The 25,165-nt window shown below is 46.4% G+C and overlaps 2 protein-coding genes and 1 long non-coding RNA gene across 16 annotated transcripts in view; all 3 read right to left on the bottom strand.

The window, feature by feature from the left end:
• Positions 1–341: 341 nt before the first annotated feature.
• LOC128907382 (uncharacterized) lies at positions 342–8,780 on the bottom strand. Its single transcript, XR_008465575.1, has 4 exons — positions 8,252–8,780; positions 3,305–3,391; positions 1,988–2,139; positions 342–1,561 (listed from the first exon to the last, which is right to left on the bottom strand). It is a non-coding gene; the product is annotated as an uncharacterized LOC128907382 (long non-coding RNA).
• A 5,098-nt stretch (positions 8,781–13,878) lies between these two features.
• On the bottom strand, positions 13,879–19,835 carry NAA20 (N-alpha-acetyltransferase 20, NatB catalytic subunit). 5 transcript variants are annotated; one of them, XM_054196188.1, is made up of 7 exons: positions 19,693–19,833; positions 19,524–19,548; positions 19,333–19,423; positions 17,745–17,880; positions 16,595–16,740; positions 15,838–15,925; positions 13,879–14,094 (listed from the first exon to the last, which is right to left on the bottom strand). In XM_054196188.1, the coding sequence occupies exons 1-6, from the start codon at positions 19,743–19,745 to the stop codon at positions 15,840–15,842; spliced, it is 537 nt and encodes a 178-aa protein (XP_054052163.1). In that variant the 5' UTR covers positions 19,746–19,833; the 3' UTR covers positions 13,879–14,094; positions 15,838–15,839. The 5 variants fall into 5 exon arrangements, with proteins under 5 accessions (XP_054052163.1, XP_054052162.1, XP_054052164.1 ...); XM_054196187.1 differs by lacking the exon at positions 15,838–15,925 and having other exon boundaries at positions 19,693–19,835; XM_054196189.1 differs by lacking the exon at positions 15,838–15,925 and having other exon boundaries at positions 17,745–17,946; positions 19,524–19,820.
• A 1,296-nt stretch (positions 19,836–21,131) lies between these two features.
• RIN2 (Ras and Rab interactor 2) overlaps positions 21,132–25,165 on the bottom strand; it is an 84,005-nt gene continuing 79,971 nt past the window's right edge. For 9 of the 10 annotated variants that reach the window (XM_054196178.1, XM_054196179.1, XM_054196180.1 and 6 more), the window contains one exon: positions 21,132–23,008. In XM_054196178.1, the coding sequence (XP_054052153.1) occupies positions 22,691–23,008 (318 nt within the window). In that variant the 3' untranslated portion in view covers positions 21,132–22,690. The remainder of the gene's footprint in view (positions 23,009–25,165) is intronic. The other variant, XR_008465574.1, reaches the window with a different exon arrangement.

Here is a 25,165-nt window from a genome sequence, read left to right as displayed (position 1 = left end):
GTTGGCCATCAGATTTGGCTACAGAAGGTAGAAGGAAGAGCAGGCTACTTGTGAGGTTTACAAAGCCATTGCCCGCACGTGTAGGAACTGGGGTGGGGAAAGTCAAAGCTCACTTTTCACGGGTCAGATTTGCCCTCAAGCCTCTCGGGTCTATGCCAGCGATGGACCTCCCAACAGCCACTTCCACCCCACCGCCATCCACCAGACCTCACAGTGCTGGTCGCCTTCCAGCACCAACTGCTACAACACACCAAAGTGTGTTCTATGAACTTCTGTTCCTGTTTCTTTTGTTTTGTTTTTCGTTAACAAAAATACACTCTTTAAGCCATTATGATTTTTTTGGAAGAAATCACACTAAGTAATCTGAATGCCACTTTAAAGAGGGTTTCACATTTAAGCAAGGTGGGAGATCATTTTGTCAGCCAGACATCCATTAGCAAAAGCTTGAAGGGAACCAACGTTTGTAACATTGAATGGATATTTTTAATTACAAACCCATTTACTCTAAGCAGAAGATTATTCGCTGTATACTACCACTGAGCTATTCACACAGATAAAACCCAAGTGCCACTAAGGGGCATTTCAGATGGAAGGCAAATGCGGGTAATCCTTCCAGAAATACAGGCAGCTCAAAGACATTGTCCTCCTGTCCCATAGAGAGCATCCCAAAAGAAGACTGAGCTCCCCACCGGGTCTTGCAGGACTGCAGTCCCTCCCCAGGAAGACAAAGAGAACCATGATGCTGTTGGAAAATCCCAGTCTTCAGCACTTGACTGGTTTCATAGCAATAATCTGGACGAGAACAGGAGCCTGAGGGGACCTGGGGGGGGGTTGAATGGTGGGGGGGGGTACATGGGACCTTCCCTGGGGGGCAGCTCCCATGGTGAGCCCACCCTGGGAGTGCAGACGTGGAGGTTCTGGTAGAAATCAGGAAAAATCTAAGAGCCCTAGGCATGGTCAGGGAGGGTTTGGCCGTCTTTAAAGCAGGCGAGAGGAACCCATTAGGGTTGGTAGCACAGGGAGAGGGACTGGGTGGCTTTTTCACCCTCTTCTGTTGGTCTTGGAACGTTGCACGGGAGCCAGACAAACCCCGCTATTTCATCTGCTGGACAGTGTTGCCCTCCTCTGATCCACGCACAGATCACAAGTTTTGGACGCGGAGAATCCGTGGGTTGATGGCCGCTATGGCATCTCAGTGCGCACGCTGAGGCTGCGTGACTCTCGGCTGGGTTAAACAAAGCCTTCCGGACTTCTGTTAAATGCCAGGGGGCCCAGTGCTGTCCTGGCAGTGCAGCAATGAGAAGTTACAAGCTGCTGGAAGCTTGCCCTGGGCTCCAGAAGAGCTCACTCGCATCTGTCAATGAGGCGTGAGTGTGGCAGAGCGGGTGGCATGCGTGTCCACGGACCAACTGCAGCCTTTTGCTCGGGCCGAGTGCTTACGCTCGGAGCCCTTCTTGCTTCCCACAAGGCCAGCTCCTCCTCCACACCATTCCGCTCTTCTTCAATCCCGTCTTCCTTCATCCCTCCCAGCTGAGCTTTGAGCTCTTCCGTTTCTCTTGTCCTGCAGCAAAAGACGAGTGTTGGAACACTTGTCGGAACTGCTGACTGCTCCGTTCAAGAGTCAACAGGAGGCTCCACCACCCCTGGGACGCCTGTGCTTGCAGGCAGAAACTCTTTGATGCAGAAAAAGGTCTCAATGCTGAAGCAGACTGGCAAAAACGTTCCCCTCTAAAACTATTCCCTTGGGAAAGTTCCAAAAAGGGAAAAGAGACAGCCGTCTTGAGAACAAACTGTGTGGTATGTGTTCACTCAGCACGTGGTGAGACCTGAAATACCTGACCACAACCTCACCAGACGCATTCCAGTTCACATTTCTGCACGAAAACTTGATGTGGTCAAGAAAGGAGGAAAACCCTCCAGGATTCCCACCCCCTCAATGCCCCCGAATAAATCTTTCTCACCCTCATTTCTGAAGAGAAACATATACCTTTCTTTACGTTTGCTCTCAGATTCCTTCCGCTTTGTTTTCCTTTCGGCTCTATCCTAACTTCTTTCTGCTGCAGAGGAGTCAAAGACTGCTCTGGGTTTGGTGGCTTCCTGCTGCAACTCTCACCACCACGAAAGTATCTCCCTGCTTGTCTGAAAAGAAAAAAAACAAAAAACACCCAAACCGTCACATACTATCACTCCTACACTTCTTCAGGCCTGGCAAAAAGAAAAACCACCCATAGACTGACACACTTGGACTCATCTGGGGCTCCTCAGTGTCCACAAAAGTGGCTCCCGCTGGCAAATCCAAGCACTTGAGGAGACGCCTGCTTTGGGGCCGTAGTGCAAAAAGTCGCCTCGTTTCCTGTACTCCCTTTCAGTGCCATTACCTCCAAGGGGACGTTTCACTTGAAAATACCCAGCCAGCCCCTCACCTGCCCCCGAAGCGGGCGCTGTGCCCAAGAGCAGGTAGGTGGGCCGACGTAAAACTTTAAACGCCACGGAGTCATGAAGCACAAAAACTCTCTTCTCAACATTGTCTGACGTAGTCTCCTCCCTTTCCTAAAATTGGAACGCTTTGTAAGGAACTGATAGGATAACAAACAGACAGTTTATAAGGACCGTTGGCTGCTGCCAACCTCCATCACACCACTGCCCTTGGCGTGAGTTTTATAATTATTTTACAATGAAGTGCAGGACCGTGGTTTGGGTTTGTGATAACACCGTGAAATGTTTCATAGGGAGCTAAGCCCAACAGCGAAAAGAGAGCACGTTGCAAAGGAGACGTGGCTTTCCACTTCGTACAGCAGAGCACCAGAGTCCCGCGCGAGGCAGAATGGGCACAGACCGTGCGTAACACAGCGATGCGTTTGAAGGAGGATTATTCCAGGGGACCTCTGTCCGATGGCGTACGGTCACTCTGCTCTAATTTAAAGTCATACTTAAACACACAACAACATATCATAGAATCACAAATATATGAAGTGATACGTAACCTTACTGCAAATAAGGTCATTTCAGGCCTTTACATTATGCTTAGTATAGTTTTTTCCCCCCAGCCAGTACCTTTCCTTGTTACATTTAATCTAGCGAGTGCTTAAGCTTTTGTTCCCCAAATACAGCATTTTTTTTTTTTTCTTCCTTCCATCACAGTTCTCATCAGCGCAAACGCTGCCCCAGAGCCTAGCGTTACCCAAACCGCTTTAAAACTCACAATTCTGATATTGTATGTATTAGCTGCAAGACCTTACATAGTAGCCTGCCTATCTCCGCACTAGCAACACTTGCAGTGTTTGGGAAAAATTGCTTTGCTCACTTGAGAGAAAAAGAGCAGCAGACACATGGACTTGCGGCCCTGGAATATTGCTCGTGGTACTTGAAGAGCTCAAATCAGCTTCTTTCCCTGGAAAGGGAAGAGCAGGAGTGGAAACACGATGGAAATTATCACTCAAAGACTGTTTTCAAAACAACGGTGAACCACAAGCATCCTTCCTCGGGCCATCCCGTGTGAATCTAAAATTCTAAGTCTAAAATCTAAATCTAAAACTTAGAAGCTAAAAAAAAAAAAAAAAAAAAAAGTTGCAAGAATTTTCAAACATCCTCAAGTTTTTTCGGATTTTCTGCAGTCTGTCACTCAAAGGGCAGATGCGCCAAGCCATATCCAGGTCTCACGCGTCAAAGCCACAGCCCTGTGGGAGGATGACTTGATCTGAGGGGATGGAAATAACTACCCAACACCCTTTAAACAGCTGGGGGGGGGGGAGCATCTCTCACCTGAGAATTGCCGGGTGCCGTCCCACGCGCAGACACCCCTGGTGAGCGGCCAACGAAGCTCTCGCCCACCACTCTTGGGTGGACGTCCACCCGACTGCTCGCCTGTGCTCCCTCATCAGACGGATCCGTTCATCGCCTCTCAGCTGGTCGCACAGGGCAGTAACAGCTGGCAAAGGTGCAGTCAGAGGAGATGTGGAGCAAAACTTGCCTTGGGAGTCTCCATCAATTGTCCAAACAGGCTGTATGAGGAGACTCCCACCTCAATACCAGACGGAAGACTTTGGGGAAGAACTGCAATGCAGACCCTGCTTCCCGGCATTTAGATCTAAACTTGATTTTACCTGATCCCCGCAATTCATACTGCTGGTTGCGTGATCTAAACTAACTATTGAACTTGATTTTTGCTCATCTAGCTTGCTTACTCTTCTTACTTTGGAAGAAGTTTTGTTAGCAAATAATCAAAATTTAGCTCATTAAGCAGTTTTCTCATCTCATCTAAATGCTAGAGGTTTGGACCTGCATTAATGAGAATTATAAGCACTGCAGATCTCAAAATAAATACAGAATGTGACTTGGGTATGCTTTGAGACCACAATCAATCAAGCTCTTCTCTAAAAACAGTCACTACAAACTAATTATGGCGATTGGCGGAGAACCATGATGCAGATTCTGCATATCGCTACCATAGAATCACAGAATGGTTCGGGTTGGAAGGGATCTTTAAAGGTCATCTAGTTGCACCCCCCCTGCCCTGGGCAGGGACACCTCCCACTAGACCAGGCTGCTCAAAGCCCCATCCAGCCTGGCCTTGAACACTTCCAGGGATGGGGCAGCCACAGCTTCCCTGGGCAACCTGTTCCAGTGCCTCAGCACCCTCACAGTAAAGAATTCCATCCTGCTATCCAATCTAAATCTCCCCTCTTCCAGTTTGAAACAGTTACCCCTTCTCCTATCATTACACTCCCTGATAAAGAGTCCCTCCCCATCTCTCCTGTAGCCCCCTTTAGGCACTGGAAGGCCACTATAAGGTCTCCCTGGAGCCTTCTCTTCTCCAGGCTGAACAAGCCCAACTCTCTCAGCCTGTCCCCATAGCAGAGGTGCTCCAGCCCTCTCATCGTCTTCGTAGCTTGTGTTTTTCTTAAGTGTTTTTAATTCATGCATTTGTAGGGCAGCCACAAGCGCATGTAGGACAAAGAGCATTACAATTTTTATTTTTTGTTTTTTTCTTCTCCTGCTTTGTTCATCTTAAGGAGATTCTTCATACAGAAATCAGCCTGACCTAATTACTTTTTGTGCAGCCTGAGCTGCTCTAACACCACCTTCAAAGTGGCTCCCAGGAATTTTCTCCTCTCCGCCTGAAATTACCTTTGTCAGGGGGAACGTGTTCACGGAGCAGAAGGGGACACTCTGGGCAACTCATCTTCGTGTTCAAACAAAAAGGCTCTTTCCAGCAGAGACAGAAGGATGCTACTTTGCTACACCTACCTCATTAGAAACACTGAGATTGTAGGTTTAAGAAATACTGATAGTTGTATAACGCAGTCCTTGAATATAAGAGCTTTATAAAATGAATGTGTAAATCCACCTACGGACAAGTATCTTTGATAACGGGGAAGCATGGAGTGTCACCTCAGGAGACTGAGGTGAATTGGCTGGCACGGGTCTCACCCTGTCCGGCAGCCAGCGGACCTGCAGCTACGGACCCAGCGCCAGGCTGGGCTCGAGGCCGCGGGAATGAACAGGGGGCGTCCCATTTTCTGTAAATCTGGAGGGGTATCAGGACGGTTAACGGGCCGGGGAGGGAGGGAGAGAAAGGCGTTACGGTGTGCCTGCTGGGAACTCCCCCTCAAACCCCCAGTAAACCAGTGACTAAATGATACGAAGCGGAACGGCTGCCCTGGGAGCAGGCTGCCAGCATCCCCGCCACAGCCCAACCGCTAGTTGCCTACGTCTCCACTAAGCAACACTGACGATAATTTTTTTAGAAGGGGGTGGATCGTGAAATTTGTGACACGGCATTAACAGGTTGTCTTTCCAGGCCACTTTTCATTTAACAGGGACTTGCAGATCGGCGTTCAAAAATACAAAACACTTCCAAAAAGCCAAAACCCTCCGCTGTAACCGCTATGTTGCTTGTTCCCGTTCGAAAGAAACACTTGGTTATTTGAACATGTTTTCCGCATCAAGTCAACTGAATTTGTTTACATTGAAACTTTAAATCTCAAATAGATATAAAATCAAACTAAAGAAACAGTACTATGGTAATAATTTTTACCTAACTCTTATAAGCATCTTTTGCTCAAAATATTTATATTCTGATTATATTCCAATATCATCTCGCGGAAGTTGGAGAGCACCTTTTTCATCTCAGTGCAATTCAGTTAGCTTACGTCCTAAGAATACTTCATTCCTGAGGACTAACAAAATTTATGGGGCTAAACGAGACACAGAATCTCCCTGTTCAAAGCCAGGTGCCCTGGGCAGCGGTCCTCAGAAACAGGACAAAAGGACAAACCAGGACCTAAGCTTATCAGGGACGAAGGGAAGAAGAAAAGGCATCTAATTAGACCTACTTGAAGATCCAAGCGTGGTCTTCAAACACATGCTTTCTTCCACAACCGAACATCTAAGACTGACTTTCCTTTTCGTTAAACAAAAGGAAAAAAAAAAACAAAAATGCACACCAGAGACTGTGCTTGGCTTCACAAGGGCTAACAGCAGAGCTGTCAGAGACCTGATGAGGAACACAGGACACTGCGGGGGGGGGGTTCATCTGACTAAATGTGGATGTCTCGAATGGAGACGCCCACGTCTGAGCCAACCTTGGACCTGTTTTTAGGCAATGTAGAGTTAGTCAGTATAAATTTATCTTACCCTTTAGTAAATGATTACATATTTACTCAGAAAGACTGTGCACTCGATTCACTGATTTTACTCACCATATCTCCGTTGAAACAAAACAGGACCTCAGTCTACTTGTATAAGCAGAGACGATTACAACTACGTGACAGATACGCAACTGAGGTCAGACATATTACAGTCACCTCTGCTCTCTCCAGTTTGCCTCAAGACTGTGAATTTACACCTCCCTCACCCCCAAAAGAGCTCACGTAACCCCCTGAAGAAGGGAAACAGCAGATTCACCTGTTAAAGCTGTTCTACTTCCTATGAGCAATGGGACCACCCAGCGGACCAGAGAACAAGAGCCAGCGCCCAGCTCCTGCAGGTCGTCTGAGGAGACCTGTCGATTCAACTCGCACCTCTTCAGAGTCACAAATACCCAGGGGCAAAGGAGCTCCAAGGGGATCTACTGGATGTGTTGACCCAACTGGAGGGACTGCTGCCAAAGAGAGCCCAACGTTCTGAAGTTACAGCGGAGGCTGGGGCTAGACTGTGCAAGAAATGGACCTCCCAACAGCCGCTTCCAGCTCACCACCATCCATCAGACCTCACAGCACTGGTCACCTTTCCAAACCTCAAACCAGGATGGGACGGTTCAGCTCTTTGCGATGCACACCCCCATCCTCCCGTGCCCATGGACATGGTCCCTGTGCTGGCAGCTCAAGTAAGTAAATCTGCACAGCCCCATAGCAACAGACATGAAATTAAAGCGGATTCCATCAGTGAAATACGCAGGAGGGCTCAGTGCATACAGAATTATTATCCAGGAACAGTTTTATGTCAAGAAATCAGCAGTAGCTATTTTGTGTAGGCCCAAAATGAAAGGCAGGCGGAAAGATGAAGAGCAAAAGTAGATGAGACCAAGGAACCAAAACTGCCACAACTGTATTTGTTAGACTCAGGGTTAGAAAAGATCTCAGAAACTTCATTGTCCCAAATAAAATTATGAAGTCCAGGTATAAGAAAAGGAGAAGAGTGAGGTGAAAATTGTACTGGAAATAAACGTTGCATAGCATTGGATTTGAATGTCAGGATGGTTACGTTGTCTGCTACCAGATGTGGGACAGTAGTGAAGCATCACGTGCTTGCATCCGGGAAAAACAACATACACTCGTGCTTCCTCAGGGAACCTGGGCTTTTGCTCTTCCTCTTTTCACGCGCAAGCTGCGCCGCACCCCTGAGACAATTTCACATTTACACTTATCAATAAACATGCCCACATCAAGAGATTGCTCATTAGACATTCAAATACTTTAAGGAGGCACAAAAGAAACAAATGTATGGACAACTATGGTCCTAGGCAAGATGCTCCATCGTTTCTTACCAATTACTTGGTCCATTTTCAGAACGTTTTTTTGTTCTGCAACCAATTATTTAAACTACGGGTGTAGCTCATTTTCTAATTTCAGCATTCTTATACACGTGGCACCAGCCACATATTTAACTATCCGAACACTCCCAGGAGTGGAAGCATGAATCGTCCCATCTCCACGGCACGAGTAAGGTTACGACTGACTGCAGGATGGGAGCACGGTGCCCTTTTATGAAATCTTGCATTTGTAATGGGGTTAAATGTTATTTGACATACCCTTCTGCTTAAATATCCTTCTCGCAGTAAAGGTGCGGTCTTGGAACGTGGGTTATAAAGTACCGCTAACCAAGTCACAGCAGCACAGCAGAAAGAGACGCGTTACACTGAGCTCACAGGTCTTCTCACCGCTCTCGTCTTTCCGTGATCCTGTTTTAAAACGAAGCACACCAATTCATTCCAGGGATCAGTCAAGTCAGCTCCCTGCCTCCAAATTCAGGTTTTCTATTGTTTGGCCGGTTGGGTTTTTTTAAACAACCAAACAACGTGACTTTGCCTTAGAATACCTAGCAAACCAGCAGCATTTAAAGAAGTATTTCAGAGTAAGAGGTAGAAGTACCAAGGAGTAGCCATCAAGAACAATGAACCTCTTTGCATGCCGTAGGGTCTATTCAAGTTAGCACATTCTGTAACCTGGTTTTTGTGTTCTGTACCGTTCTTCCTGAACAATGGGGACAACAGTTCTATTATTTTTCCCACTTGCTTGCAAAAATCTGGTACAGAGAATGAAAAGATACAATGTTTTTGGACAAATGCATCAGCAAAACGCATCTCTACCATTTTATCAGCCTCGCCTGTCGTTGCAAAAAAAACCTACAAAGGCATAGGAGACAAAAGAGAGCAAATAAATTCTTATTGAAGTTTTATTATATCAATTTTATTATATACCTCAGAACTCTATTAAGGAGTAGTTTAACTACCATAACTAGCTCTCGCAGCAATACAGGTAATTTAAGCGCAACCATACTAGCTTTCCATCTTTACTGCTTAGTTTGATATTTTTCTTATATTACTACTCAAACATAGTTGATGCCTGCTCTTGTCTTTGTTGACATCAGTGTTTTGTTTAGGCATCAATTATGCCCAAGTAGTAGACTACGTTTCTTTTAATAACTTTGAATAGTTTTAAGAAGAAAACCTCTACACAACTACAACTACTTTATAACTACTTTGCAACCTGTAATGCACACGCTTTCTTTTAACCCGTTGCCAGCTACTTTTTCCTATAGGTATTGACAGCTCTTCCTTTGGATGCCTAATTCCAATTTAATTTCTCACTGACAAAAATTTTTGTAATTTATTGTACAGTCCTGAGCGAGAGCTGTCAATGCCTGTAACAGTTTTTCCTTACTTTTTTTCACCCTCAACAGTATGTTTATCTATAGGCATTAAAGACACCTGCTTTGCTTTGTACTTTCCTTTGCTATTTCAGTTATTACCCTGACTCTGAGAGGGATACATTATTGCCCGTTATTTTAATTTTTTTTAAGGAAATCTTTATTGGTCCATTTGAATTGGTCCGTTACTGACTCCAGATAAGTTTTCTAATATCATTAGTTCAGTTCCACGAGGTTCTTGCACTACAACGATGAAAAAATACTTACTCCCTAGTTGGACAAATATTTGCTACTATTATACTTACTTTTTACTCGTTTTTATATATATATTTAAACCCTAAAAATTCAGCATTACCTTAATAGAAACTGCAACTTTTTAGTGCCTGTTATTCTCTAGCTAGTAGCTACAGTCTTTTACACGTTCCTCATTCCCATGAGGTGTGCAGTCTTTCACTCACATGTGTAAGTTTTCTTCTTCAATGCAACATCATGTCCAAAAATTTGTATTCCTAGGCAGAGAGCGAGCAAGCTCCGCTCATCTCAACAGGCCCTGTGACTTCCACACCCGCGCACAAAAAAAATAAAAAATCGCAAACTATCATCACATCAGAAACTACAACGCCCGTCTTCTTACGTCACTCCACCCACCTCTCCTCCATCCCCCTTGGGCGCGCGGCTCACCCCTCTGCACCTGAAAAAGCACCGAACAAGTGGCTTGAACAAGTCACCCAGATGCGGAGGGGTAACGTGACAATTCCAGAGGTCTTGTTTCCATTTAGGGATACCATCTAGAGTCCAATTACAGCCTGCCATTAAAAAAAAAAAAAAAAAAATTGGACCAAGCTTTAAGCCCCACACATACAAGCCTTGACACCTTTGAGATTCAATCGGCTCCACGACTGCTGAACAGCCCCTCCCACATGGCTCCGGTCATCTCCATCGAACACTATTGAAGGGACTGTCCGCACAGCCTTCACAGAATCATAGAATCTTCATGGCTGGAAAGGACCTTTGAGATCATCGAGTCCAACCATACAACCATTCCGGTGGCTACTCCATCTGAAATGACTGTCCAGCCTCTGCCTAGAACAGTCGAGGCACGTCATGTTATTAACCAGGCCTCTTAGTGCTAGTCCACCCACCCCTGACTCCACACACCTGGGCCAGGGCAGCTCCACGCCAAACACGCGCGCAGACCAACACTGCACAGAATATTACAAATGATGCGACTCAAAAATGAGAAAAAAACTCTCAACAACAAGAATAAGTCCTGGAATCTGGACGCTGTCTGGCAAGACAACCCGCAGGGCCGAAACGGTGAGGTGGGGAAGCTCTATGGCAGCAGAACGTCATGGCCCATTATAAGAAGTTGCTGTGACACATGATGGATGTGCAAAAAACCTGGCTTCAAGACCTAAGAACATAAGGATGCAGGGAAGATGACCCAGTCCATGAAAAGGCATGGCTAGAGAGCAGAGCTGCTGACAGAGCCTTGAACAATGCCGCAAAAGAGGACAGTCTGGAAAATTCCCAGACACAAGACTGATCCATGCTTTAAGCTTGTAATACAAGAAAAGCAGCGCCTGATGGACACTATGCCGATGAGTACAAGCACTCAAGACCCTTGGGATGGCGCCCGAGGGGCATACCATACTCCAAGGAATGTCTAAGCCACAGAAGACAGACAACACAAACAGACACAGAATCACAGAATGGTAGGGTTGGAAGGGACCTCTGGAAACCATCTAGTCCAACCCCCCTGCCAGAGCAGGGTCACCCAGAGCAGGTGGCACAGGAACGCGTCCAGGTGGGTTTTGGATGTCTCCAGAGACGGAAACTCCACCACCTCTCCGGGCAGCCTGTGCCAGGGCTCTGCCACCCTCAAGTAAAGAAGTTCCTCCTCATGTTTAGGTGGAACTTCCTATGCTCAAGTTTGTGCCCATTACCTCTTGTCCTGTCACTGGGCACCACTGAAAAGAGCCTGGCCCCATCCTCCTGACACCCACCCTTGAAGTATTTATAAGTGTTGATAAGGTCCCCCCTCAGCCGTCTTTTTTCGGGACTGAAGAGACCCAAATCCCTCAGCCTTTCTTCATAAGAGAGGTGTTCCAGTCCCCTAATCATCTTGGTAGCCCTTTGCTGTCCCCTCTCCAGCAGTTCCCTGTCCTTCTTGATCCGGGGAGCCCAGCACTGGACACAGTACTCCAGGTGCGGCCTCACCAGGGCAGAGCAGAGGGGGAGGATGACCTCCCTCGACCTGCTGGCCACACTCTTCTTGATGCAGTCCAGGATGTCACTGGCCTTTTTGGCCACGAGGGCACATTGCTGGCTCATGGTCATCCTGTTGTCCCCCAGGACTCCCAGGTCTCTTTCCACAGAGCTGCTCTCCAGCAGGTCAGCCCCCAACCTGGACTGGTGCAGGGGGTTATTCCTCCCCAGGTGCAGCATATGCAAGAATTAAAAAGATAGGCATGGAGAGGTGGAAAGTTTCAAGAGCAAAGGCGTACAAGAAACACGGTCAAGAATCAAAAAATAGTGACAGGGACCCTGACACGTGGAAACAGTGGTGGCTGGCGGCTGGGTGCCCACCCAGCCGCTCTATCGCTCCCCCTCCAAACCACGACAGGAGGGAGAAAATACAACAAGAAAGCTTGTAGGCCGAGCTAAGAACAAAGAGATCACTCACCAACTACTGTTGCAGGCAAAACAGGCTCAAGTCGGGGAAATTAGTTTAATTTATGGTCCATCAAAATCAGAGTAGGATAATGAGAAATCAGAACAAACCCAAAAAATACCTTCCTCCCCACCCCTCTCTTTTTTTTTTTCCTGGGCTCATCTTCACTCCTGACTTCTCTACATCCTGCCCCCGAGCAACGCAGGGTGACAGGGAGCAGGGGTTGCAGTCACTTCATCACACGCTGGCTCTGCCGCTCCTTCCTCCTCACGGAAGGAGAAGGAACAGGGCAAAAGCACAGAGAGAAAAAGAAAACGGAGGAGTAGAACAAGAGAGATAAAGGGAAAGAGGAAGAGGGAGCAGGACAGAAGAAGAGCGGGAAGAGGAGAGGTGCAGGGAAGCAAAAAACCACAAATCACAGCAGCGCGGGAAAGAGGGGGCCAGCAGAGGGGCTGGGAGGGCCCAGGACTCACCGCAGCTCTCGCTCTCAGCGCGGCCGGGAGAATTTAACAGTTCAGAGGCCTCTTCCTTGTTCTCTCCTCCCTCCCTCTTCTGTAACTCTGGTCGCTCGGCTCTCCTCCCCCTCACCGCTCTTACAACGATGAGGCTTCCTAGACACACAGCCTGGCTCTCTCGTGCTTTGGGGTACACACGCAGACCCTGCGGTGCCCACTGTGGTCTAGGAAGAGGGATGCTTCCTGTGCGGAGAGGCAGCTTCTCTCTTGCCTGCAACGAGAGGCAACTACCGGCCGCGTGGCCTTCGGCTTCTCCTTGTCTTTCTCTGGCCTCTCCAGCTTCGGCCGCGGCAGCTCCTACCCACGGGCAGTTAAGTTTTCTCTGCCTGTCCCTTTTCACCCCCACGCTGTGAAGACGGCGAGGCCAGGTGAGCTGTCTCAACCCACCCAAGCCTGAGGTGGGAGCAGTCAATGGCATCCCCAGGGGAGGAACAGACAACCGTGTCCTCAGGGCAGCCTCTGGCAGAGGGAAAGAAGTGGCAGCGACCATTATCAGCCTAAATCCCCCCTGGGTGAAGCCTCTCCTTCCCCGGGGGCTTCTGGAGATGCCACTCTTCCCCATCCAGCTTCCCCCCACTGCAGCTAATGGCACCCAGATTAAGGGAGAATCAAGCACATTTGAGGGCCAGCCCTCACGGCAGGGTCTGGGGCTGCAGGGCAGGCTTCGGGGGAGCTGCACGGGGGGAGCAGGGCTCAGGAGGAGCTCTAGTGAGTTGGGGGGGTGTCCGCCGCCTTCTCTTCTTCCCTTCTGTCAGACCTTAGGTGACTCCCTAGGGCCGCCCGGATCCAGCTCACCTCCAATGGACCGGCAGCGGTTTGAAGCTTCCCCTCCTGGCTCCCCCAGGCAGGGAACACCCCTGTGCCCAACGAAGGGGCTCGCCCACCTCACCGGTGGTCCTGGCCCTCACCCCTGGCCAGGCATCGTGCTGCCATGCTGCTCCCAGGCATGACAAAAAAATCTACACCTGCCTGCATGCCCCGGGAACCAACATGGCGCTCCCCAGGGCAGCCCCCGTTGCTCCAAGCCACCGCCACGGACCCCACCGCCCCCCTCGCTTGGCAACCGCTTCATTCTGCCCTTGGCTCACATCGGTTCCTCCATGGCCACCCGGGGCCAGGCAGCACCTCTGCTGGCAGCCACCCCTTGACAGGGAAGGGCCATCTCCATCAGCCCCACAGCTGGGGCTCCTCCAGCCCCGGCCCACAGCTGGAGCCCAGCAGGAACAGGGGGGCCATTGCCTGAGCCCCACCGAGCGTCACCTCCACACCTGGGCTCCCTCACAGCCTCTCACCCCCTGCAAAGAAGTGCAAAGGCAGCCGTGAGGACAAAGGAGATGGCGAGTGTTTTATTCAGTCACGCACTTGGGGCTTGGGGACCCCGACGCTCCCCCTGCCCCTGCGACACCTCGGCAGGGGTTCCTGAGGCCACGCTTGTCGGTCTGTCAGGGAATGGACGGCGGGTCAGCTGGCTCCAGGAGTGATGGGCTGCTGGGCAGAGGAGGAGGCCAGCAAAAATGAGGAGCAGAGCGCAGAACACTAGAAGAGAAGAGAAGAGAAAAGTGTCATCCAGCTGGACGGCTGGGGTGCAGCAAGAAAGCATGAGGCAGCGAACAGGACAGCAAGAGAAAGACAGAAAAGACAGGGACAAGGAAAAGGACAGAGGCACAGCAAGAGAGGGAAAAAAAAAGGGAGCAGGACAGAGACGGAGAAAGAAGCAGCAGGGACAGAGGAAGAGAGGCAGAAAGAGGAAGTGGGAGCGGGACAGAAAGAAAAACAAGGGCAGGGAGCAGGGTGGAGATGAAAAAAACTTGGGATGGGCAACATGACAGAGAGGGATTAAAAAGAACAGGGGCGGGGAGCAGGACAGAGGGATCCAGTGAGAAACAATGGGACGGGGGGCAGGAAGAAAGACAGAAGGACAGAGCAACAGGGGGAAAGATGGTCAGGGAGCAAGACACCGGGACTGAATGAGAAAAAGAGGGGGAGCGAGCAGGACAGCATGGTAGAGACACATCACAAGACAGAGGAATGGGGGAGTAAAAGAAAAGGTATAGGGAACTTTTCGAAAAGAAAAAAAGAAAAAACAAGAGAGCGCAAAACCGGGATGGGGTATGGGATAGGGATGGGGAGCAGACAGAACGCGAGAGCAACAGCAGACAGAAAGTGAGAGGAAAAAAGGGACAGAAAGCTGGATAGAAGGACAAAAGAAAAATAGGAACATAAACCATTATTTATTATACAGTGTGGCTAATTAAAATGTAAACAATCTACCAGCTTGAACAGAACTGCTTACCACAGCGGCTTAGCCTGCGTCTTGTCTAAATTAGCGTCTGTTTCTTGGCAGGATGTGCAGGAGTATATAACTCACGATAAAACACGGAGGGAGAAACAGGCTTACAAGAGCAAGCTAAATAGATTATGCGCACAAGATTCAATATTACTTAGTCTTAATCCTAGCTTGTATGGTCAAATAATACTCTGATCTCTGAATTTAATTTCTGCAAATTCCATACTCCATTAAAAAAAAAAACCAACAAAAATTGCATTATCTCAGTGTTAGATCCAGGGCTGTTTGAAGATGCTGTGAATATAAGGGGAGGCTTCTCTTTTGCAGGTTCTTTGGAAAACCTACATTGACCCTGAAATTGAGCAAGAGGACTATGAGAAAACAAGAAATCTTTACCACAGACTACTTGAGCGGACACAGCGTGTTAAGGTATGTATGGGGACCTATAACACAGAATTGGTCTTGGATCTGATCTGCAGTGGGGAAAAAGCCTTGACTGCTTTGGTTGTCTGGCTTTTTCAAACCAACAGTGAACCCAAGTTCAGTCCCGTGCCTGTGCCACGAAAGACATTTCTACGTTATGTGTAACAGGTTTATCTTCTCTGCAAGTATTAATACCTTGCCTTCCCCTGCTGCGTTTCTTGACTATTGGGTATTTTCATCAGTCATGAATAAATGCATTCAAAGAGTTTTTACTATTACTGACTTCAGATATTTTTGATCTGAACGAAAACGAAGTAAACACCATACAGGAGGTAATTCGTTGTAATAGTCTCTGAATTTTCAATACTTGGAAGGAAAAATAACAGGGTAAGTGCAGGAGTATGCAGCCATTACCAATAGAAGCGGCATTAGTAAGCTTCTCAATATTGATTTTTGGTATTTCACGGTGAAAAACATTGAGCCTAAGGTTTCTCATCCGTAAGTTCTTGGGGTCTAGGGGAAGAAGGAACCTGACACTCCTAGTAAGTTGCCTGAGAATCACAGCTTACAATTACTCAATGTCTTCTGGTCTCACAGGATGAGGCAGAGGTATAATTGATTTCTTCTCTGTATCTCTGGAAAGGGCTTTTCTCATATCTGTGGCAAAAGACAATGATTGCACAAAGCCATTTTAAGTGAATTCTCTATTACAATATGATAATTTTTAATCAAGATTTCATAGAATCATTGAATAGCTCAAGTTGGAAGGGACCCAGACGGATCATCGAGTGCAACTCCCTGTTCCTCGCCGGACTACCTAAAACTAAACCATATGACTGAGCACCCTCCGGACGCTCCTTGAACTCTGACAGGTTTGGTGCCGTGACCATTTCCCTGGGCAGCCCGTTCCAGTGACCAAGCACCCTCTCAGTGAAGAACCTTTTCCTAGCGTCCAATCTGAGCTTCCCCTGATGCGGCTTCATTCCATTCCCTCGTATCCTATTGCTGGTCACCAAATTAGATAAGAAACTGCATTTTAATTTTCACCTTACCTACAGGATAAATGTCTTTGTACTTAATAATTTATTCTTGTTTTGTAGTATATTTTGACACAGATGCTGCAAGATGTGTAAATTGCAAGATTAAGTTTTGTAAGTGATGTAATCTTTGGTAGGAAAAGCTATCTAAAGGAGTATACAAAATCCCATTCATCAACAACTATCTGAACTTGCTTCATGTAAAAAAAACCAAACAAACCAAAAACACCTTCATACAAACAAGCCCAGGAACCCACAACATTGAACTTGAGGCAGAACAAGTACTTACCATAAGCATCTTCATCTGGCTCTCCACTGCTAGCAGAGTAGTACTCTAATACTGTCCGGTACACGCTGTAGCCTAGTTGCTTATACATATTTACCGCAACCTGGTTTGATACTCTCACAAAGAGATCAACGAAAAATCCACCCTTTCTTTGAAAAAATAACAAACAAAAAACCACAGTAAGGAATAGTAGATGAATGTATTTCCAAATAATAACCCATAACTCCTAAGCAGACCAAGGGCAGACCTGATGACGTGGTGTGCTAGCCAAACATCTTTCACGCTGTAATAACAGACGCACTCCTTTGCCAAGGGACAAATCCACTATAGGCACAAATTCCATTTTATTTTGGTCACATGACCATTCTTCTACATCAACCAGTGGGTCCAGAATTATGAACAGAAAGAACAGGACAAGTTAAACACCCACACAAGCCTCAAACGCATAAGAAATGATTAAAAAAAAAAAAATCAATTTTTTAGATTGCATTGGCTTAGGGACTGCCTCCTTCAGAGTGCATGGTGGAGAGAGAGGAATAAGTCACAAAATTTAGTTGCCTAATAGGAGACAGCCCTTCTCCTCACAAGGCAAATTTTTCAAAACATCCTACTATTTTCCGATTTTATCAGCTACAATGGGGTTACCCTACCAGCATGAGTTGGCGACATTTCCCTGCGCGTTCACTTGATGCCAAATTAAATTTTCTGCAGGTACAAGTAACCAAGCACGAGATGGAAAGTAAGCTAAGATACAGTCTGCTGTACAAAATTTGTTCAAGATTGTGCCTGAGGGAATCGCACAAAGCCCACGATTACTGAACAAGTATGTTGGAGAGCCTACAGGAAACAGTGCTGATGTTTCACGAAGTTCTTTTCCTCTCAAGAAAAGGACCTTTCATACAGTACCTCTACTAGAATTCAGGCTACTTCCTACTCATTCTGTCAAGTTAGCTTTCAGAGAAACCCCGAGATTTTAAACCGCCAAGGAACATTCATAATTCTTGTTCTCTAGCTACAGGGAATTTCAGCAAATCAGAACACAAAGTAAAAATTTTGGGTCTGTTTCATGCAAATCAAATATCTAAACCACGGAGGGGTGTCTGTACACAGATTACTTTAAAAGATAAATTTAAAAGACAAGCATAATACTTACTTTTCTGAAATTTCTTCCAGTAGTTCCATCAGTTTAGCAGCCAAACCCAGCCGTCGAAATTCTGGTGCAACAGAGAGCGCAGTAACGTGTCCATGCCACTCTTCCCTAGCCACGGAGCCTTCCGCTTTACCCATTACTGTGAACATACAGAGCATCAGCGCAGTAGCACCTCTGGAATAACGCACCACCCACAGCTATACACCTTTACAAAAGAATCAAGCAGTGTATAAACAAACATTGCAATGATTGTGGTAAAGGCTCAAACAGGGGTGTCTACGTTATCACTCTGCGATTCAGCCATCACTAAAAATGTCATTTCGCTCAAGTATGACAGTAAAAAACCCAGTATTTTTTGCAAATTCATTCTTTGAGGCATGACTTCCAAATGCAAATTTTAAGCAACTCTCATGAGTCTTTAACAGAGTGGAATTCAGGATCTGACTAAAATAATGGAGGAACGGAGGGCTAGAAGCCCAAAACCAACTCACTATCCTAGCAACTGTTGGAGACTTTTGGTGACTTGCGGGGGAATAGAGCCTTTGTCAATCAGACAATAGAAAGCTAAGACCCTACAAACACGGTATGTTTAAGAAAAAAAAAAGGGGGGGGATGTTGTTTTTGGGGGGCTTCTTTGTAGTTCCTCTCCTCTCTATACAGTGCCAAAACAGTGTTAGTTCACTAATGAGCATACACACTGCCACATGGTACTTTTATAAACATCAGTCACTGCTAATAAGCAACTGATGCGGTGGGTACGGAGAGACCTTCTGTACAGCAAACGCTTTAAGATTTACAATGTTAAACACTTTATTTCCCAGGTCCCTACAAAGACCATTATTCTGCCCCCACCCCCCCAACAAAAAGAGGGGAAAAAACCCTGAAAGGAATAAACAAACCAACAAACAGCTCTATTTCAAATGATTTCTGAGAAACACAAATATTCTACAGCCAAGAAGGAAATGACATCCAGACCCCGAGGTTTCCCTTACAGGACAATGCAAAACGCAAGCCCAGCCTTTTTACTTACTAATGACTGTCAGCGCGTGAGATCAGAGCTGAGTGCAAGGATTTAATTCCAGCATTACAGAAACACTCACACGCATACCTTCACCTGTGTAAAACCTGGGCGGACACTCAAGACTCCCTACCACGTGAGGCACATCAAACCCAAAACTACTGCTGCGTGTCCTACCTAATACCCTTAGACATTTATGAAATGGGAAGATGGTATTGTAGTGCTCCTTTGCCCTGCTGGGTGTCTGGAAAAGTCAGAGATTCACAGAATGGTCTGCGTTGGAAGGGACCTTAGAGATCATCCAGTTCCAACCCCTCTGCCCTGGGCAGGAACACCTCCCACTAGACCAGGCTGCCCAAAGCCCCATCCAGCCTGGCCTTGAACACTTCCAGGGATGGGGCCGCCACAGCTTCCCTGGGCAACCTCTTCCAGCGCCCCACCACCCTCAGAGTGCAACATTTCTTCCTGATATCTAATCGAAATCTCCCCTCTTCAATGGGAAGAGGAAGAAAAGCTCCTGCGTCACAGTGCCCCAGCCGCGCCCACAGCGGGCCGGTGAGCCGGTACACTCACTGTAACCCATCAGCTCCCCGCCGGGCGCCTCGGCCACGATGAAGTACTCGGGCCAGTGGGCCAGGTACTGCAGGTAAAAGGGGATCCCGTACTGGGGCGCCGGGTTAAGGACCAAGCCGTCTCCGCAGGGCCGCCCCCTGCAGGCCCCGCGCCTCTTCCCTCCCTCCCTCCCTCCCTGGCAGGAAGGATACGGTCTCCGTCAGCGGGTCCAGGTTGCTGCGGGGGGAGAGGAAGGCTCAGCGCGGGCCCGGCCGGGGGAGGGGGGCGGCGGCGGCTGAGGGAAGGGGGGAGCCGCTTTGTGTCCGCCCCCGGGCCGAGGGCGGCGCGGAGGGGAGGGGAGACAAGGGCAGCGGCGCTCACATGTTGTTGAAGCGGAAAAGGTCGTCGCAGGTGAAGGCGCGGAGCGTCGTCATGATGCCGCTGCCGCCGATGCTCGTCCCGGCGCCGGACACGCCGCCCCGGAAGCGCTCCCGCCGCCAAGGGCCACTTCCGCCGCGGCGAAGCGGAAGCGGAGTTACCACCTTCCGGTTTCCCGGCGGAGCCGGGCCGGCAGCGCCCTCGGCGGGCTGGGAGAGGTCGTGCAGCCGCCGGGGACACCTGCGGGCCCTTGGCCCGATCTTCCCCTCGGAAAGGGGCGGCCTCACGAAAGCCCTTTCGTAAAACAGCGTTTTACGAAAAACAGAGCCTTGTCTCGGCTTCAGGGCACTCTCCCTTACCCCCCACCTACAGCACCTCCGCAATCCTGGCAAGAGCTTGCTTTTTTATCTTTTTTTTTTTTTTTTTTTTTTTTTTTAAATTCAAGCTAATGTATCTGCCAATTTACGCACACCAGGGTTTGTGTTCTCTTAGTTTTCTGTAATTGCAGAAACAGCCTCCACCCGATCCCAGTCACGACTCCTCACTGGGTTGGGGATGCTGCAACTCCAGCAGAGGAAGAACGAGCCACCCACAATAAGACCCGGGGGGAAGGCTGGGACTGCAATGGAAAGATGGCAGCCTTTGAGATGAAAAATGAGAAAAACAACATGGGGAAACGACAGCAAGAAGTCAGACTTGGCTTAAGCTGCTGCAGGTGGTCTTTTAGTACTAAGATTTAGGGATTTATTACCTCCAGGCTTTACTTCCTTTAGCATTTCCAGTTACTTCGCTATTTCAAAAAGAGGGAGTAATAAATAAACCAAGACCACCTCAATGATAAGCTTTTTCTTGCTTTTCAGAATTTCATAACATCAAACACCTCACCACTGGAGAAGACAGAATAGCTTATTTTCACAAGTCCAGATTCATTCCAAAGTTTTTGTATCATCTGTTTCCTGGCATTATGAGAAGTGAGAAGTGTTTTGCACAGCACAGTGAGTAAAATGTTCCAATTTTCAAAAGAAACAATTGCACAAGAATAGACAGCGGAATCATCTTGAGGTGGTCTGGGCACGTGTTTCCCTTTTTGCACTCTGAGTTTCTTAATACTTTGCCTTTCTGTCCCAAGTGCCTCCCTGCCCTAGCAGAGCTGCCAGCATGTGAAAATAGTGGAATTTTCTTTAGCACTCAATGTCAGTCTTAACTTTGCAAGAAACAGGTCAGCAGTCAAGGTACTTGCCTGATGTTTCTACTGACCGTTCAGGTCAAACGCACAAACTAGATAATGTTATTACATCCTTCCTTTGCAAAGAGTTTAAAGTGGGCTGAGCACTACGAAAAGCAGCAGCAGCAGCGTCCACTGATTCGCACAACATTCAAGTGTGAAACATCTCAAAAGAGAAAAACACCGCCCCAAAAACCACAGCACACAACAACCCAAATTACAGTTCAGTATTACAATGTATTATTATGTGCAAAACTCACCATTTACAGAATGAAATACAAACACGTGCCAGGGGTTTCAGATACACGGCAAACTGACAAAAATGCTACAGATCTCCGTATGTACAATACACATGCTGCTCGCGACATTTTTGTAATCACCTGCCTTGTGTTACACCGCTCACACTGGACTCGGGGAGAACGCCAAGTCCCTCTCTAAAGAGAGTAGCCCTAATTGACTTAAGTAGGGTCCAGAGCGTCACCCACAGCATCAGCTATCTTGGACAAATCTATAGAACAGACACGTTTAATACCATTTTATCTTTGCACACACAGGACTGACTTTCACACTCACCTACCGAGTAACTTAGAACCACGAAATGCTACACCACATTCTTCAGTCCAAGATAGATTTTGATGTTGGTGACAGACTATACAAAATAATTAGTGTTCTCCTTCACCTTACCGATATATATTTAATCCTTTGCTAACACAAATATTATCTGGGATAGGTGCTGTCAAATCCCTCTGCAAATCTACAACGCTGCTTACATAAAAAGTTCCTTACCAACCTCCTTCGCTTATTTTCTGCAAGAAGCCTGAACCAGCAGACTAACGCATTTTAATCCTAAATTAGGTTCTCTACATTCTTTCTCTGCCCCTTCTCTACATCCTTTTCTTTCAATTTCCTCTTACAACCCCCTAGTTCTGTTTAAAAGAATGCATATAAACAATAATCCAGATAACAGTACATCAAGTTCAGATAAAGGCACTGAAACATTGGCCAGTGCCAATGTTACAATCTTCTTATAGATAACAGAAGTTTCATAAGAACTCTCCTGTAACGGTAAAAGAGAAACCACAGAGACTTTTAATGCAATACTCTAAAACCAGCAAGAGATTTATTCTTGTATATTAAATGTTAAAATCACATGCATAATTATAGAATACTTTATAGTTAAAAAAATATTTCAAAAACCAACCCTGACAGTTTACCTGCAACTGCTATAAAATTTCTATGATATATATATATATATATATATAAAAACATGGCAATTTTCTGTAATCAAAAACATTAGGAAAGGATGCAATCATCCAGGTAATTACGAGTTAACTGATGCCCTGCATCGGACAGTCTTGTCAAACTCATGCTGGTGAAACTGAGCTCATACCAGCCAGTTTACTGAAATACTTGTCTAGTGTACATATATTTAAATCAAAATTACATTTGGCTAAAAGATGAGTGTAAGAAAATATATTTTTGCACACTACAGCAAAAGACCTGCAGAGGGCCACAGTATAATATGCTTCAAAAGAGTCTGTGGTACAAGGGATTCAGCCTCATGGGCTGTTTACTCAAACACGCTGGTGGAACATTGCGCATAACTGGCCATGTGCACGGTTTACATGGGATTTTGTAAGCAATGCTAGAAGTGTCTGCGCGTGTTTTACAAGGCATTTGTGGCATAAGACCTGTTTGAGCTCCTAAGGAAGGCAGCCAACAAAGATGTTTTCACCAGTTAACAAGGAACAGAAATTAAACGATGAGTTGCTGGTTTTAAGAAGCTGAGTCATCGTTGTTTTGAAAAATGGCACCATATGGATCACTGTTAATGCGCTTGTAGACAAAGTGGAAGACCTGGGGTTGCGGTCGGCTGTGCAACTCTGCCTTAATTTTCTGGGGGTAGGTATCCTCTGTCAGTTGCTGCCAGGTGTCATCAACAAAAAGAAACAGGCTATATTCTTCTGGATTGTCCACTTTAAACTTTTCAGCACAAAGCTGACACACATCTTCGGTAGTGATATACGGTCTTACTAGTAAGGTCTTTCCTGTACATCCACTGTTAACTTCCTGGAATGCAACACGAAGGTAGTTCTGTAGAATGAGAAAACAGACATCAGAAACTCAAAAAAGCAAAAATCATCCTCTGAAAACTGAAGAGTCAGCAGCAAAGAGCAAGCCTCTCCATGTTCTAGTTGTGAAACACACCCCGGCGATTCCTGTACATTACGGCCACCTTGTGAAATGCAATGTTGGTGTTAAAACTGTGGCAAGACAGTGGGGGGCACAGCAGAAATTCATAAGCCAACATCCTCCTTTCCTTGGCTTACATTCTAACCCTGCAATTAAGAATGAACCGATACAGCCTTAAAGCCACATGGAAAACACCAGTGGTTTTTAATGGGACTCGATGTTGGGCCTTACTTGGAAACAAAATGCTGTGAAGCAAAACAAGCGTCTGAGGCAGCACACCCGAGAGATGCTGCTGCCACTGCTGGGTCAATAGTGTGGAACAGAAGCTTCAACACAGTATGTCCGTCAGAAGGCAAAAAAAGAAAGAAAAAAAAAAAAAAGAGAGCTTCTGCCAGCGGCACACGAGGGTGTTGATCCACAAGTTACTGCATGATAAACTGTTTGCACTCTCATGCTGCAGCATGCAAAAGGTAACCCATCCTCAGACAGGACATTTTTCTCGCATTAACCCGTGGCAGTTTGGTGTCTGAGTCTAATCTAACCAAGTTTCATGTGACAGCATTTTCTTTTTTTTTTTTTTTTTTTTTTTTTTTTTTTTTTTAAAATAAGGCTTAGAGGGATGCAGAAAGAAAATTTACTCTGCGACATACATGTGATCTTGAGGCAAAAGCTAGGTTTTTTTTCCGCTTTGAAATTAACACATGTTCACTGATAACATGCAGAGATTCTAGATACACCCTACAAGGAAATGCAGTTCTACCTTTCAAAAAGCATTTAAAAAGTAAAATAAAAAGCAACAACTGGGTGGGGAAAAAAAAACCCAAACACAAAACACTTTTGCACACATGAACAAAGCAGCCTGCTTTTTTTAAAAAAAAAAAAAGAAATTAACTGCAATTAAAGACTAAAAAGCAGTAAAATTAAAGGAGGTGGAATAAATTACAGTAAGAAAGACCTGTTTATTGACTGAGCTGGTATCTATGTTTGTATGCTGAATAAATTAAGCATGCAAAATCGCAATGGTACAAATTTACATTTCATGAAAACAAACTGTTAAAACCTAAGACTGAGAAAAATGTTCATATGACTTAAGTTCCAAAGAGCGCTCTTGTCTTTAGTAAAGTACTTTTTGATAGCTTGCAGACTGAAACACTGACGCTTTGCAACAGCATTTAAACCACCGGGACTGAACCTGACTGAATAGAACTAATCCATTTTTGTTATCCAGCATGAAGAAGTTATTAAAAAAAAAAAAAAGAGTCAGCCCTACATAACGCAAAACACACTACAGTTTTAATTTCTAATTTAGTTAACACAGAGAAGACCTGTTTTTAAATGGATGTGCTTTTAGGCAGACAGGACTGCTTCAAGGAGTCACTGCTTCAAGGAGCATCACTGCTCCCTGGTGACAAGTGATAGGACGAGAGGAAACGGGTTCGAGTTATGTCAGGGGAGGTTTAGATTGGATATTAGGAAACATTTTTTCACTGAAAGGGTTATTAAACATTGGAATAGGCTGCCCAGGGAGGTGGTGGATTCATCATCCCTGGAGGTGTTTAAAAAAAGGGTAGATGGGGCACTTAGGGACATGGTTTAGAAGTGGCTTTTGTCAGGGTAGGTTAAAGGTTGGACTCGATGATCTTAAAGGTCCCTTCCAACCTCAGCAATTCTATGATTCTATGATTCTAAGGAGAGGCTGAAGTTTGTACCAATGCCTTAACTCATACGCTAAGTATCAAAATTATTTAGGCAGTATTAGAAAGTTGTATTTAATCATAATCAAAATACGGGATTTTTTGCTTTTCCATCCTTATGGGGGAGGGAGGATGAAGGCCTTCCAGGGCCCAAAAGCTGCTAAGGCTGTGTGACCGCATCACAGAAACATGGTGATCGCATCCTGGTTCAATGTGGGAAAGACGAGTTGAGCTGAAGTTGTGTTACACATTGGTTGTGGGGAAGGTGCTTCGTTTCAGGAGCGCAGGACGTGGAGAAAGGAGATGGAAAACTGGCATTCCGAGCAGGCAGCAAAATGCTTGACTTTGTGCCAAGCACAGTCTG

Source organism: Rissa tridactyla, chromosome 3, assembly GCF_028500815.1.
Source record: "Rissa tridactyla isolate bRisTri1 chromosome 3, bRisTri1.patW.cur.20221130, whole genome shotgun sequence".
NCBI classification, from domain to species: domain Eukaryota; kingdom Metazoa; phylum Chordata; class Aves; order Charadriiformes; family Laridae; genus Rissa; species Rissa tridactyla.
This window is presented reverse-complemented; position numbering and strand designations above follow the sequence as displayed.

What these genes read in the sequence shown, in the direction of transcription:
- NAA20 (XM_054196187.1), bottom strand. Translation starts at nt 19,745, where the DNA reads ATGACGACGCTCCGCGCCTTCACCTGCGACGACCTTTTCCGCTTCAAC. An exon ending in CTTTTCCGCTTCAACAACAT is followed by an intron (nt 19,549 to 19,692) that starts GTGAGCGCCGCT and finishes CTCCCCCCGCAG; the next exon opens with CAACCTGGACCCGCTGACGG. An exon ending in CGGGGAGCTGATGGGTTACA is followed by an intron (nt 17,881 to 19,332) that starts GTGAGTGTACCG and finishes GTATGTTCACAG; the next exon opens with TAATGGGTAAAGCGGAAGGC.